The sequence below is a fragment of the Sceloporus undulatus genome, chromosome 4, assembly GCF_019175285.1.
Source record: "Sceloporus undulatus isolate JIND9_A2432 ecotype Alabama chromosome 4, SceUnd_v1.1, whole genome shotgun sequence".
Taxonomy (NCBI): domain Eukaryota; kingdom Metazoa; phylum Chordata; class Lepidosauria; order Squamata; family Phrynosomatidae; genus Sceloporus; species Sceloporus undulatus.
The window spans coordinates 208,591,934-208,608,745 of record NC_056525.1 but is presented as its reverse complement, the minus strand read 5'-3'; the positions used below and the strand labels follow the sequence as shown (position 1 = coordinate 208,608,745).

The following is a 16,812-nucleotide window of genomic DNA, read 5'->3' as shown; positions in this document are numbered from 1 at the left end:
TTTGTGGAATGTATTATAACGTATCCTTTAAACACAAATAAAAGGAAAATTGTTCCTTTTTAGTTTCAACAAGATCACCTCAATCTTGCTTTGAGGCTGAAGAAAGGTGCATTGAATATCCAAAAAGTTTTGATCTTCTGGACCTCCCATTGGTCATATGCCCATTGTCTACTTCTGCCATCTGGCTTTTATATTGTGGAAAACTCCAAAACATTTGTGTAAGGTCATTCTAACATATAAGGTTGATTTATTCCAAATATGTAGCATTTGCGGCCCCATCTCTACTGTGCTGGTTGCGTTGGATGCAACACCACTAAATTATTTAATGTTACAAGAACTAGCCATAACAAACTGACATTCTTCCCTCTGCCACAACTATCTGCAATGTTTATTAATTAAAAACGCCACATGAAAAAAAAAATACTTCTTAGTGAATGCACTATTTCTGAACAGCATAGGAAACAGCGGTGTCAGATCAGACTAAAGGCTTTGTCTAGTCCAAGATAGATTTTCCCACAGTGGCCAGAACCCCATAAGACAGGGGTAACACAATAGCATCTTCCTACTTGTGTTTCCCAGAAGCTAATGTAGAGAAGCATGTTCCTTCAGATATGGAAGGTAATAAATATCCAATGTAACTAATAGCTATCCATCAATATTCCTCAGTCAGTTTCTCTAAACCTCCTTTTAAACCCATTTGAGCTAGTGGCCATTACCACATCTTGTACCAAATTTCAATAGTTCTACTATGCATTGTCTGAAGAAATACTTCCTTTTATTTGTCTAGCCCTTCTCACTATTCAACATTTGTTAATGATCATTTGATGAAATATACCTGAAGAAATGGATGACAGTCCACAAATACATATGCCAAGTAAAACAAGTCTTTAAGGGAATGCATGACCTTGTCCTTCCTGCTACAGACTCACATAGCTGAAACATAAGAACATCCAGAAATGTGATTAAATGGTACAGCCCTGGTATTTTGCTTTGTTTTGCCACTGAACTGCAGAAATGGGGTAGCATTCACCCAAATCTTCTAGTTGTTAATTTCATGATTTATTAATCCAGTGTCATGTGAGTGCAGCCAATATCTTTAACCAATGCTGACGTTCATGTCTGAAAATTTGATTAGACATTCAAGCTCGGTTTTGTTTTGTTTCATTTCTTTTTACTGTATTTGATTTTTTCATCCAGTTGCAGAAGTTTGTTGTTAAAATGAATCACTACACCTGTGTTTATCAGAGACAAACAGTTAAAGCAGTCTTGCCCCCTTTTCTGTTTGGTTTTGTATCTATTTAACAACCAGTACTTGATTTAACCTGTCTAGATAGGAGGACAACTTTTCCCATGTGACTTCATTCCTCAATCTTGTTGGGACAATTGTGTCATTTTTTACAGAAAAGCTGTGAAAATAATCTGCCACTACATACTCACGTCCTCATCTTTTTCTGAATAGTGTTTATCTGTGGATACATTCTTTATTGAAAAGAAATATTTCCTCCCCCTCTATCATGATAACTAACATCCCTCAAAAATTCCAGACTGTTATCTTTTCCCTAAAATTTGGGACTTACATTTATTCCAGTTGTTTCCACGGGTGGGTTAGTCCAATTTTAAAAAAATAAAAGGGGTTGGTTTTTTTGTTGTTGTGTTGTGTTGTGTTTTTGTCACCTCCCACCAATCTCCCTATGGTTTTAATATTTTGTCATCAACTTGCTTACTGTTGTTTTTATCCAATCATAGTTTTTTTAAATAACAAAAACCATGGGGGGGGGAGAATGCTCTTTTCTCTGCTTTGAAAACAGCAAGAGTCGAGCAAAATATTATCTGCATCAAGTTTTCTGTACCAGAAGAAATCAGGAGGTAAACAGGAATTTATGGAACTGAGGCAAAGCAAGATACCTGGCTCTGGTGACAAAAAGTCTCAGAATTAGAGCAAGAGTTATGCCTAACTTTTTGATGCCAGAGGTGAGTCCCTTGTTTTGTCTCAGCTTCATTTGTCTCATGTTTATCCCCTGGTTTCTCTTTGATATCTGCCATGTGTTTATGGCCCTGGAGTAGAGATCCATTATTTAGAATCAAAGCCTATACTGTACCCCATTAGCTGCCATCAGTCTTTCATCATGGTATTTCATTTTAAACCAGCTGGCCCCTAGGAGCTTTTATTCTTTCTGAGAATCAAATTATCTGTCTTTTTTGAGGTGCCCTTAATTATCTCAAAATCTTTTAAGCTTAATCCTGTTTAAAGATGAATGCTTTCCACTGTCAGTACTGTGTAGTCATTGTTGTTGTTGTATCTGAATCTGAGCAAATTCTTCACTAGGTGTTTCAGAAGTGATTTATTCAGAGCTTCATTGAGGGGTGTGTTAGATCTTTGTGCTGGATGAGAGTCAGCTACCCTTCCTAGTCAGCAATTTTGATATTCCATATTTGTCCAGATATCATTGGAAAATGAATGCCTTGTGCAGGAAGGAAACAGTGCAAATGGAAATTGAGGATTCCTTAGTTTAGCAGAATTATGAAAAAATCTCAGTTTCAAGCAGGGGACTGGAACTCTTCTGGCAAGCCAATTTGTTTATGAGTAAACAGTTCAAGATGAAAAAGGTCATGTAGGGATAACTTGTCCCTATTTTTGCCAACATTATTCAGTGCACCCACATTCTTGAAATTTTATACCTGTCATTCTTATAGTATGTTCTAGCAATTGGTTTCTTTGTTTCTTAATAGCCTTCATGAAACTTGTGCATTCCAGATATTTTAGACTGTAACTCCCATAGTTATTGACTATGGCTGGATCTGATAGAAGCAGTACTTACACAGAAAAGGAGGGAGAAAGTAGCAGAGATCAGATCCAGGAGTGCAGGGGTCAAGCAGACCAGCAGCTTGGAACAACTTCTGTACAGGATGCTGCCGTCACAAGGCCAGCTGCTGCCACAGTCCACAATGGACCACTGGCAAGGAGTGTTTTTTCCACTCCTTTTGTGTCTGGGTTTGGGCCGCCTTAAGCAGCCATGGCACATCTTAGCCCAATCCAGGGATATGCTCCCAGATCGACCCAAAGGTGGTGCTTTCGGCCCACTTGTTTCAGGCCACAGACAGCTCTACCTACCTTCAGAAGGTAGAAGGAGAAGTGCTCTGTTGGTGAAGGACGTTGTGAAAGAAGGGAAAGGGAGAAAACAGAAAACAGAATAAATGGGAGGAAGATGGGTAAGGCCCGAGGACATGGCAATGGCATTGCTTGAAGGAGCACAGTAAATTCCAACCTGGCAATCCAAAAGCTATTTTCATGGCTCCCCAATCTTTATTTGAATAATATTATTGCATAGAAGAAGCCATGCAGGTTGCTGCACTTTGATGATGTTATTTTAGAGATAGAAAGAATATAGGAATGGAACTACAGCATTCCCATTTATGCAGGGAACTTTTGCAGAGGACGGAGGCATGCTAGAGATACATAAAACTATGTGTGATATTATGTACAATGTGGAAAATAGATTTTTGTTGCTAATTGCCTTTGGGTCGACTTTGACACATGCATTGGCATCATAAGGGGGCGTGGGGGGTGCGGACCACACCAGGTGACACCCTAACGGGTGTGACACCACCTCTGCTCAAACACCTGTATTTTAGCAGAAACATTATGACATTTGCCTGTATCTCTTTAAAACGCTTTAAAAGGTGGTGGAAGTGAGGTGAACCTCAGTTGGAGAAGAAACAAGAGGGGCCAGAATTTTATAAAATTAAAATTTTAATTTTTTAAAAAAAAATTGAATGAATATATATATATATTCAATATTTTTTAAAACAATAAAAATAAAAATATTACATTTTAACCAAATCTTCGCTATATACTGTATATGTAAATACATTTAGGTTATGCATATGATATTCTAATTTGAAGGTATAATTTTTAATTTTGCTAGTTGTTTATGTCACAACTATTAGCATTACATTTAATGGTATATGGGAATTATGATTTATGAGTAATATTAGTGCAAAAAAGCATTACTAAGGATTCTATATGGTGTGAAATGGGAGAAGGAGATCACCATGAGTGACCACACCAACCATAGGGACGCCACTGGACCCATGGTGACTCTATGTATGAGAGACCTCCAAGTCATCCTATCCTCAGTGGAATTGTTCAACTCCTTCTGACTCATGCCTGTGGCTCTTTTGACTCATCTTATCCATCTGGAATGTAGTCTTTCTCTTTTCCTTCTGCCCTCTACTTTACCAAGCATTATAGTTTTTTCTAGTGAGTGTTTTCTAGTATAGTTTTTCCCCTATCTTCTCAGGATATGGCCAAAATACAACAACCTAAGTTTAGCCATCTTTGCTCCCAAATGTCCCCGAACATTTTAAAGTCATGAAACGTTATTCTTCTAAAGATAAAGTAGCATTTTAATGTTTTAATCTGCCAGGATTGATAATTTCTGCATTGGGTTTTCAAAGATATATGGCACAAATAGTTACTGGGTGTTTCTATCTTGAATACAACAAGACAATTACCATATATACTTGTCTATACATCTAAAAATTTATGCCCAAAAATTGACCCCAAAATCCCAGGTCGACTTATTTACAGGTCACTATGGAAACGTTATAGCAACTCTTTTCTTTCAGATTTCCCCATGAGGTGCAGAGAGGAGGTCAGCAAGAAAGAGCCAAGCACAAAGAGTCTTGGGTGTTGATTGATATTGCTGTTTGTTTAAAAGTCCCCCTCCTGCCCATGTGTCTGGTTGAAATGAAAGCTGAAGCAATGAAGAAAAGGATCAATGAGGGTCTCTCTTGCCATACTCACACATACACACACTGAAGGAGCCTCCAAGTTTTACCCTCGACCTATCCACAGGTCATGGCAAAATCTATAATTTTGGCCCCAATACCTGACTTCGACTTATACGTGTGGTTGATTTATAGTTTATATATGGTAGGCCAAATTCATATGTTAATTTCTAAACATGGAATATAATATTGTTCATCCATGTGACATCTATGTGAGAAAGGAAATCAACTCACTTGAAATACGGTGCTGGAGAAGAGTACTTAGGATACCATGGGCAGACAAGAATATAAACAAATGGGTTCTTGAACAGATCAGACTTAAGCTTTCCTTGGAAGCTAAGATGATCAAGTTGAGACTATTGTAGTTTGGCCACATAATAAGAAGGCATGACTCAATAGAAAAAAAAATAATGCTAGGAAAATAGAGGGTAGAAGAAAGAGAGGAAGACCACAGAACAGATGAACAGACACAATCAGGAGGATTATGGGCAAGGACTTGCAGTATGTGGGCAACGCAGTGGAGGATAGCGATTCTTGGAGCAGCGAGAGAAGCAAATGGATTTAAATGGAGAGATTTTTCCATAGGAAGCCAGGACTTGCAAAATGGAGCAGAGAGAGAAGCAAGTGGATTTAAATGGGGGAGTTTTTCCGATAGGAAGCCAGGGCTTGCAAAACGGACCAGCAGAGACAACATCTATACAAAATGTAGACCTGTGACTCCAACACTCTCTTTTTTCTTCCTCCTGTATGCTTTTTTAACATTTTTTTGCCTGATGAGGAACCTTTGCAAGCTTGCATTAAGTATTTTATGAATTTTGGCTGGCCAGTAAAGATATAGTTCTTTTGTGGACTTTGAATTTTGTTTTATTTTGCTGTATGGCCATCATGCCTACCTCTTGAATATGTTTCCAAGATTTATATTGTATTAAGGATAGCAAGTACAGTATTCATGTTTATTCATGTTGTAATAAACCAAGACAAATAGTGTGCTGTCAAAGTATGTATCGTAATCTAAAATGAGAGGGAGTACATGTATTCTTGGAAGGGATTTAACATTGTTGCTCCTTTCATGGAAGCATGGAAGTCTTCTGTGGGCGTAAATCTTCAGAGAGCATACACATTTATGATAATAAATAAATATTTATTTTTTAAAATACATTATTATTTCTCCTCTACAATACTACAATATTCATTGTGAAAAAAGGGACCATGAATAATACTAATTACTTTAAAATGTCAACAGATATGCCTTCAAGTCACCAGTAAACTTATCTTAGCCACATGAATTTCATAGGGTTTTCTAGGGGAGGAATACCCAGAAGTGGTTTTGCCAGTTCCCTTTTCTGAAATGAGTCAGAAACAACTTGAAGGCACACATCAAGAACAACAGCAATATGAAAAGTGCATATGGTATAGTGGTTTGAGTGTTGCACTAGGACTCTAAGAAATCAGGGTTCTAATCCCTGCTTAGCCATTGGAAACCACCAGGAGAAACTGGGCAACTCACAGTCTCAGAGGAAGGCAGTGGCAAACCTCTGAAGAAATCTTTCTACGAAAACCCTGTGATGAGGTTGCTGTAGTTCAGAATTGACTTGAAGGCACATAAAAACACAAATATATTAAAAATATACTGTACAGATACCTTGTCAACATTTTATTGTTTTCAAAGAATTTTTGAGAAGGTTTTTTTCCATCCTCCACCCTCCATATTTTTCAGTGAAAGAGGGCATTGTGGGAAATGGGGGAAATGGTGCTTTTTCTCCAAAGTTTACAGTTGTCATTGTCCTCTCAGGCCTTCTCTATTCATGTTGTTTCTTTTGTTTGCAAAAGATCCATGTCAGGAATAATAATTGGGAGTTCAACAGAATAACCACTTGTCTTTGGTCCAGGGCCAGTCCTATCATTAAGAAGAATGAGACCACTGTCTCAGGAGGTAGCCTCTCTTCTGCCATTCTCTTCTCCTGGAACTAAATGTAGCACATAGACTATCTTGCATCCTTAGACTATTCTGTTGCCTTTGGATATAGTGGAAGATGCTGTCATGTTGCTACTGCTTTGGCATTTCTACATGGAATGAAGGGACATCATCTTTTCCTTTGCTTCAAGTAACAAAATGGCTTGGACTGGCCCTGCTCTGGAGGAATAAAATCTGGAGCAGAACACTCTGATAAGGAGGGACCAATATTGCTAATTAATACCAGGTTGAGAGTAAGGCCAAATAATCTAAAATGGTGGAAGTGTCTTGAGCTTGCATTTACTGCATTTTAGAGAGTGTTTTTGGAGTAAAGGAAGTATATTCAGAATACTTCTCAATGTACTCTTAAACCATTAGTTAGCCTGGCTGAGGTGGTGGGAGATCTTCGTCCACCATGTTTTATATTAATTAAATTGTACATAAGTCCAACTGGATGGCAAATTTTTCTTCAGCATATTAAGAACGCAAAGCCCAATACAGCAAAGCCCAATATGGCAACATTATGCTCCAGGCTTTCCTTTCTTAGGGATCCATGCAAACTATTTTAACATACCTAAGATGGCATCCTGTAAGTGAAATACATATGCATAAAGCATGCAGTACTTGCAGGGCGAATTACAACAGCAAACTTATTCTACCAACCACAGAAGCAGAGTTGAATATACAGCAATGTTATTATTTCACACTGTGCATTGCTATTTCACTTTGCACCTGCATATTGCACAGCAGTACCCAGTCATTGACATGTGTTGTGCTATGTTGTATTCTTCATAGGATTCATGTAGTGGTGGCATAGCATATCTTCACGATGCTGAGGAGATGTTGGATTGCAGCCCAAAAGTGATCTTTTGGTTTTGATATATTTTAAGTGAAAGCTGGAGAGATTCGTTTTATAAGACGTGTAGTTATACTTTTAACAGTGATGACAGACGCAGCACATTCTTATTCCATCTGTTAGTACTTTCAGTACAAAGATGTGACGCACAAGAGTTCTGATAAATGTCCCAATGCGTAGGAGTTTGCACTTACCAGAAGGATCAACTGTGCAACAGAGAGCAAAGTGCCAGCAATCCTCTCATTGATACTGTTAGGCTTAGAATAGAAAGCCCATTGTTGTACCTAGTGCTATATGGTGGAATCCATTTCATATGAATAGAAGTCTGCTTGTGTGACAGGACTCTCTCCTTCTGTCATGCACCCCTGTGTCCCCCAAATGTGTTCTCGGAGGTTCTTCAGCCCTTTGGATCAGATTTTGAAAGCCCTGGAGGGTTGCAGGATGAAAGAATTTTCCTCCTACACATGCTGGTGTTGGTGGTTCTTTTGCCAAAAATAGTTCCATCAGCCAAAAAGAATGCACTGGATTTCAACTGGAATGCCTAGCTCTTAGAACAATCCCTTTGCCAAGAGTTTCCTTGTGGTCCACTGTCTGTTTTCTGTACTTAGACTTTTTAATATGATGCTTCTGATGCAGTTGTTTTTAAACAGTTTCATTGCTAATTGTTATTGTTTTTTCTTCGTATATATTTACTAGGAAATTTATCTAGCATTTGTCAGGTCCAATGCCAATAATGTTAGTTATGATTCAGAAAACACAAAGGATTGACTATCCATTACTACAGTCCTTACATTTTGTTTCACATCAAATTCTGTGCAAAATCTAATAAAAATAGAAATTTTCCTGCAAAACGGTCAGCATTTACTAACAGATCCCAAACTTGCAGAAAAATATTCACAGTGTCGAGATAGTTTTTTTTTCCAAAATTGGCTTAAATCTGTTTATTCTAGAGCAAACATAATATTTAAATCCAAATTATGTGTTCAGGGAGCATCATGTGAGCGATCAAGTCCACAGGCTTTCTACAGTCTTTGTTTTGATCCCATTACGTAACATTAGTTTGGTGAGCTTCCAGACTTGATCATTCATCAAGTATGTTGATTTGTATAGAATAACAGGTAGACGTTTTGAATTATAGGACAGATGTACTGTGTTTTATTATTACTGTAATATTCCTGAGAGTGGCAGCATGATGTAGTGGTTTGAGCATTGGACTGTGACTCTGGAGAACAGGGCTCAAATTCCTGCTTGGACATGGAAACTCAGTGGGTGACCTTGGGCAGGTTACACTCTCTCTGCCTCAGAGGAAGGCAAAAGCAACCCCCTCTGAATAAATGTTGCCAAAAAAAATCCCATGATAGGATGTCCATAAGTAAGAAATGACTTGAAGGCACAGCTGATACAGGGTCCTATGCACTGTGTGGGTAATACTCTCGATTTGGTCTTCTGTTCGGAGGCGGAAAATCCGTGGGTGGAAATAGCTAATGTTTCCCCCCTGTCATGGACGGATCATTTCCTGGTAGAGGTGAAAATCAAGGTCTCTACCCAGATCCCCCCCGGGGGTGGCGGACCTGTTAGGATGGTCCACCCTCGAAGGCTGATGGAACCCGAGAGGTTCCAAGAAGCCTTAGAGGGGCTCACGGTTGGAAATGACGGCGACTCTGTTGATGCCCTCACCGGTATCTGGAATACCGGCCTTTCTAGGGCTATACACAGTATCGCTCCCAAGCGCCCTCTCAGGCCTGCTTCCAAACGTAAGCCCTGGTACACGGAAGATCTCCGGGCGAGGAAGCGGGTTCTGCGACGGCTAGAGTACCGTTGGCGGAAACACCTTCGCTTAGACGACAAGGCTCTCCTAGACCAACTGTTAGAGGACTACGGAGAGGCAATACGAGCAACAAAGAATTCGTTCTATGGTGCTCGTATTGCGTCCGCTGAGTCGCGTCCAGCAGAGTTGTTCAGGGTGGTCAGGGAGCTAACTCAGCTCCCTCCCGCCCTGAACCAGATCCTTGAACCTTCTAAGGCCTGCTGTGACTTGTTTTAACGACTTTTTTGCGGATAAAACCTCTCGTATAAGCGAAGGTCTGAACGCCGACATTTCAGCAGAACCTAGGGTAGAAGTGTCCAGAGCCTCTGTGGACTATGTTAAACTGGATCAGTTTCAGTTGGTGAGTACCGAGGATGTGGACAAGATCCTCGGAAGTGTTCGGAAAACAACCTGCTCTCTTGATCCCTGTCCCTCGTGGTTAGCGGCCCAGGGGGGGCCGGCGGTAACATCTTTGTTACGCCGGATAATTAACACATCTTTAAGGGATGGGCTATTTCCATCGGATCTTAAATTGGCCATAGTAAGACCGATCCTAAAAAAGCCCTCCCTTGACCCCCTGGTACATAATAATTATCGGCCTGTTTCGCTGCTACCATTTTTGGGAAAGGTGATCGAGAGGGCAGTTGCGATCCAGCTTCAGGCGGTCTTGGATGAAACGGATTACAGTATCTGGACCCATTTCAAACTGGCTTCCGGGCGGGTTACGGGGTTGAGACGGCCATGGTCGCCTTGGTCGATGATCTCCGTCTGGGCATCGACAGGGGAAGCGTGTCCCTGTTGGTGCTCTTGGACATCTCAGCGGCTTTCGATGCCATAGACCATGGTATCCTTCTGGGGCGCCTCGCAGAGGTGGGGATCGGGGACACTGCGTTCCAGTGGTTCCGTTCCTACCTCTCGGGGAGGTCCCAGATGGTGCAGCTGGGAGACGTGTGCTCCGATGAGAGGCCCCTTAAAACTGGGGTCCCTCAAGGGGCCATTCTGTCTCCCATGCTATTTAACATTTACATGAAACCGCTGGGAGAGATCATCCAGAGACATGGGGCGCGGGGTTATCAGTACGCTGATGACACCCAAATCATTTTCTCTATGTCTCCGACTGATGCAGTGACTGGGGATGGTGTCTCTCCTCTCGTGGCCTGTCTGGAGTCAGTAATGGGCTGGATGAGGGAAAACCGACTCAAATTGAATCCAGAGAAAACGGAGGTACTAGTGATAGGTTCCCCTGGTCCAGGAATGGCGGTGGTTCCACCTGTCCTGAACGGGGTCACGCTCCCTGTGAAGGACTCCGTGCGCAGTCTGGGCGTGCTTCTTGACTCGTCGCTCCACCTGACTGCTCAGGTGAATGCGACGGTCAAGAGCACTTGTTATCAGCTTCGACTGATTCGCCAGCTGCGCCCATACCTGGCCCAGAGGGACCTAGAAACTGTTGTACATGCTCTGGTAACTTCGAGACTGGATTTCTGCAATGTACTCTACATGGGGCAACCCTTATACCAAACTCGGAAGCTGCAAATGGTGCAAAACATGGCAGCCCGGCTGGTCACTGGCGCGCCCAGGACCAGCCATATAACACCAGTTTTAAAAGATCTCCATTGGCTGCCCATTCGCTTCCGAGCTCAATATAAGGTGTTGGTAATCACCTATAAAGCCCTAAATGGCTTGGGCCCAGGATACCTAAAGGACCGCCTCTCCCCGTACATTCCGCCTCGCACCCTCAGAACGTCTGGGCAGCAGCTACTGAAGGTGCCTGGGGCTAGACTAGTCTCCACCACTCGGAGGACGTTTTCCATAGCTGCCCCAGCCCTTTGGAATGCGCTGCCCACAGAGCTCCGCTCGTCCACTACCCTGGCCCAATTTAGGAAGGACCTTAAAACCTTCCTATTCCAACAGGCATTCCCCGAGTAAATATCCTGTGGGCCTCCCTCCTCTCTTTCGTGGCCAAGAGGTTGGGCTTTGGGGCTTTACTGTTGGTTTGCTTTTAATGTGTTTTTATTGTAACTGTTTGTATTTTTAAATATGTTGTAAGCCGCCCTGATCGGAGGAAGGGCGGCATATAAATAAAAATTTTATTTATTATTATTTAACAACAACAACAACAACAAACAACAATTCTTCATGAACTATACAAAGAAAGCCAATAGGACATATATGCTCTTTTTGAGTAAATTCTTCCCATGTTGCATTGAGAAATCAGTGATTGTAACTTCCATCTTTTTATGGTACACTACATGTACACATGTACAAAATTTGTCAAACATAAGGTCCATGTAGAAAATCCATAATGTTGAAGCAGCTCTTGGATGAATGTATGAGCATGAGTCAGAAGGAAGAACACAAATTTAGTATAGCAGAATAAATATAAATGAGGAAGGACAAAAGGGTTTTAGGGGAAGAATGGAGAAAATTAAAGCAAGTCTCAAATGCCGCATGCTACTAGCTGGCTTGGCAGAGAGTGATAAAGCAAATGTCAGGAAGAGTGAGAGGGAGCCAAGTATTCTGTGAGGCCATAGAGGAAGAAAGCCAAGGACGTAGGGTGAGCAGCAGGTCAGAGTGGCACAGAATGGAGGGCCTGGAAGCTCAGTCTGTGCTGATTTGGAATGAGTAAGTCAATTTGTAGAGGTAAGGGAGAATAGATGAATAGCAGGAAAAGAGAATAAAAACTCTATAAGAGAATGTCCATGAACAGTGTAGTCATGATTTCTGAAAATTAAAACTGAACATTTTTATTTGTATAAAAGAAAGCTGAGAGGTGAAAAAAGGAGAGAAAGAGAATACAGAGGAGCCATCCCCTGTACCAGATTGTCTTTTTCTGATGGTATACTATTTTGACATATGTTATTTGCTACAGGAAAAAAAAATCAAGGGAAATTGTGTAGCCAGCAGAAATGAATATTCAAGCAATACCCAAAACCTTTTTAAAATATAGTGAGGAAGTGTTCCTATTTAGAGATTGTTCACTGTGTGGATGAGAAATAAGGACAAGACAGGGAAAACAAACATCTTCTATTTTACATTGGAAAAGGCATGTTGCTACCTCTGAGTAATATCTGTTTGTACAGAATTTGCTTCTATTTAGAATCATCATTTGGATTAGGGAATAAAATGGTGATGGAAAACACACATATGACAAATTTGGTTGTGGTGGGGTTTTGTTTTTGGTTTTTTAATCACTTGTTGAATATGAAGTACTAAAATTTAGAAGACTGTAAATAATAAGAAAAATACATCTGGTAAGGTTTCTTTTGAATTTTTGCATTTTGTCTTTTTATATATTAAAAAAGCTTCAGCTTCAGATATTCCATGTCCAGTATCATTGTATGGAGGTGAGAGTATGACCACACTCCATCTACATCATCCAATCCTTTCCTGTTCCTCTGTCCATGGATTGAAGAAGGCCTGGAAAGAAATCTATGGTGCATAGATGTCTTTCTTAGGGTCCATTCAGACTACACTTTACCCCAGATCAGAAATCAATTCTTCCACGTGAAGTTCATATTCACTCCGAATCTGTCACAATCCATTTCAGGGCTTGCACCAGAGTTCCATGGCAAATGCCCCTTAGCCCGAAACATTCAGAATCGGGTTAAAAGCCATTCCTTTAGAAAAAACCTCGGGTTCTGCTGAATATGAACTTGCCCCCAATCATGATCGGAGCAAGTTCAGGGAGGGATTTTAGAGGATGGGCAGAGAGCAGGGGCATTCCCTCCCCTCATCGGAGAAGGAGGAGGTGGAGGAGGAGGACGGAGCCTCAGGATTAAAAAAAGGGTAATCAGGGTGACAGGAGACTCAAGGGTGACAGGCTGCAAAAAAAGGGGAATTGGGGTGACAGGAGACTCAAAGGTGACAGGCTGCAAAAAAGGGGAATTGGGGTGACAGGAGACTCAAGGGTGACAGGCTGCAAAAGAGGGGAATCAGAGTGACAGTGGTTTTTGCTTCAGGGAGGGTCAGGAGGAGGAGGAGGATTGCCAAGGGAAATCAGATTGCGGAGCCAGGAGGAAGGAGCTTCTTTCTCTTTTGATTTTTGACAGTCTGTGCACATGATTTTGTGGGTAACATAGAATGTATGTATGCTTGCTTGTGCTACTTTCATTTCCTCTTGTTCCTGGAACTTAAGAGCCATTATTATTATTATTATTATTATTATTATTATTATTATTATTTGTGTTATATGCGGATGCTACAACCAGAATGCCTGCGTTACATTTCCCTTTCATTTCCTCTTGTTCCTGGAACTTAAGAGCCATTATTATTATTATTATTATTATTATTATTATTATTATTAGTGTTATATGTGGATGCTCCAGTCAGAATGCCTGCGCTGTATTTCCCTTTCATTTCCAATTGATTCCATGGGTCTACTTTAGTTGGAACTGACAGGTCACTCTCTCTCAGCCTCAGTGGAAGGCAATGGCAAACTTCCTCTGAAGAGAATGTAAGCAGGAGGAAAAGGGTCAGGTCAGGTCAAGTCAGAGGCAGGGCATGAATGGAGCCCGCATCAGGCACCTCCCCCCCCCCTTATTTATTTTTTTTAAATTATTTTTGACAAAAAATGTGCATGTTTTTTTTCCCAGGTAGATATATAGGTAGATAGAACGTGGCTAGCTGCTTGTTCACTTTCCCTTTCGTTTCCCTGCTTCCAGCAAAGGGGAAATGTGGCAAAGAGTACTTTGCAAAAAACCTTTTTTTCCTTTGCAAATGAATGCTACAATTTGAATGTTACAATATGTTTCTCTTTCTAATTTGGCAAATTGATACATGCTTTGGCTACTGTCTCTAAAGGATTCAGGGGTAGCCTAGAAAGCAAAACAGAATGCATGGCATTGCATCCTTTTCTGGTATTTCTGCGGTGAGGAATTTATTATTATTATTATTATTATTATTATTATTATTATTATTATTATTACCTGTGTATGAGACATTCTGAGGTGGCAAGGAGGGGGGATACAGGATGCAGAGATGGCATTAGCTTGCATTTTGGGGTTGAAAATGGGGCCACGGGCAGATCATAACCTGCACTGACCCAAATGCCCACAACACACACAGACACACACAAGAGGTTTTTAATTTGACAGAATCTGCACATTCTGGCACCTGGCTCTTTAAAAAAAGGAGGGGGAAGCACACTTCCGATGCCCCAATGAGTGCTGGAAATGTCACCTATGATGATCGCTTGATTGACAGCAGGCGCCTTCATGTTAACCCCGATTTCCCCAAGAGGGCATTCGGGTTAAAATGCCCCTGGTTTGTAGTGGGCACTTGCTTACGGAGAGATTCAGGAGGGGCCCCCCGAATGTGCCCAGTTCCTTCCAGGGCAAAACTGCCAGTGAGAATGGGGTCTTAGGAAGAACCCAAACTACAGTTCTACATCAAAGGGAGAGCTTGTATGTAGAGAGTAGGTTCTTCTCTTCTGACCTTCTCATTCTGTATATGGCAAGAGTGGTTGGGGAAGATGCAAGAGTAGTTGCCACAGTCCTACTGTATTCCTTTGTGCAATTATGATTGCATGGAGAACACCTGAAAGGTCTAATGCATTTTAAGAACTTGTATTAATCACATACGTGGACATGCAGCTTAGTATGATATGTATTCATGGGAAGCTTGCAAATATTTCAAATGCTTCATTACCATGGAAATTGCCTCCTGGATCCACAGCAGCTTTCCTTCCCTTATTTTTGTCCTCATATTATGGACCAAGAGCGTATATAGACCCCTTAAAATAATATCCAAAGCTTTATCGGTTACCTTGCTTGCATTTCCTATTGGCTAAGTCAGAATGATACTTCAGAGGGACCTTTCCCAACCTGGTGCTGTTCAGAGGTTTTGAACCACAAGTCCCAGAGTTCTTGACCATTGGCAATGCTGTCTGAGACTGCTGGAAGTTGAAGCCTAAAATTTGTGAAGGATTCCAGATGGGGGAAGACTGATGAAGCATATTAAGCTGATTCAGGTTACATGAAATACAAACAAGATTAAATAAATTAAGTTGGTTTGTATTAGGTAATCATAGATAGACAACTTATAGAATGGCCTGCCAGACGAGATCCGTCAAATTACCAATCTGGAGAGCTTTAAAAAGGCCATTAAGACAGATCTCTTCCAGCAAGCCTTCCCGGAATAAAATGCTCAGCCACAAATAAGACTTCCCATCCAGTGAACTCTGCCCATGATGACTTTTATTTAGTTTAGTCGATTTTAATATGTAGTTTTTAATCTTACATTGTTTAATCTTGTTTTAAGGGGGGCATTATGTATATATGGATGTATTTTAACCTGTTGTACGCCGCTTTGATTGCCTGGCAAAAAGCGGGATAGAAATATTTTTTTTATTATTTTTATTATTATTTAGACTCAATAGAGTTGAAAGGGGCCCTATAGGCTCAATGCAGGAACTCCAAATAGAGCACTCTCAAAAGGTTCCTTTATAGTTCCTTGCTTTATGTCAAACATTATGGGTAAACTTACTGTGTTGTCATGTCAGCAAATAGCCACTACTAGGGCCTGTTACAGACAGCCAAAATAAAGCTGCTTCGAGTCACAGTGGAGGTATGGTGTTTCAATGATGCATGCATCCTAAGAGTCCAGAAGTCACACCAAAGCCACGCTCTAGGCTGGAGCGTTAGGGTTACCCTGGTCTCCAGAGGTTTAGTCCAGTGCTCCAACTACAACACCTTGTCCCTCTGTCAGACTTACCCAACTCCATATTGTCTAAGTACATGCTTATACAGTTGACCCTCCATATTTCCGTCTTTGACTTTTGTGGATTTGATTATTTGTGGTTTTTTTAATATGTTCTCTCTAGGAATTTTAGGTCCTCCAGCGCATCTCTACCAGAAGTTGACCATAGAGTTGTGCTGGAGGATTTCAAGATCTAGGTGTTTTCCTAGGTAAAAATAATAGGTTTTTTTTAAATTTGCAGTTTTTCCACAATCACAGAGCTCTTTCACCCCTAATCCCAGCAAATGTGGAGAGACCACTGCAATTTCTTTTCCAGAAGCACAAAAAGAAGAAAGTGTATGCATATTAATAACACTTTCTTTACATCCTCTGCAGAACTGCACATGCAAGAGCTAAAGCCGACGCTGCAGATCAGGCTGCTCAATCTGCTCGTCAGGAGTGTGACATCGCTAGAGCTGTCGCTAGAGAACTTTCCCCGGGTTTCTACCAACCAGGTAACATTAATAATCTTTGAGGATTTTACAGGAGGGGTGCACTTAAAAGCCTGTGAATTTAGGCACCATGTAAATATGTCACTGACAATTACATATTAGTGTAAGGTAGAGGCTTCTGGTGGTAGTGGCAGGCAAGAAAACCTGTGCTTATTGCATTAATGTCAGTGTTTACACTTAGTATTTAGGTGAAAAAGCACAAGTAAATGTAGCTGCC

At 41.0% G+C, this 16,812-nt stretch overlaps 1 protein-coding gene across 2 annotated transcripts in view; it reads left to right on the top strand.

Annotated features, from left to right (window-relative positions):
* The window catches only part of JPH1 (junctophilin 1), an 83,340-nt gene that overhangs the window by 46,145 nt on the left and 20,383 nt on the right, over positions 1-16,812 (top strand). For both annotated transcript variants that reach the window (XM_042465019.1, XM_042465018.1), the window contains exon 3: positions 16,480-16,598. In XM_042465019.1, coding sequence (XP_042320953.1) covers positions 16,480-16,598 — 119 coding nt within the window. The remainder of the gene's footprint in view (positions 1-16,479; positions 16,599-16,812) is intronic.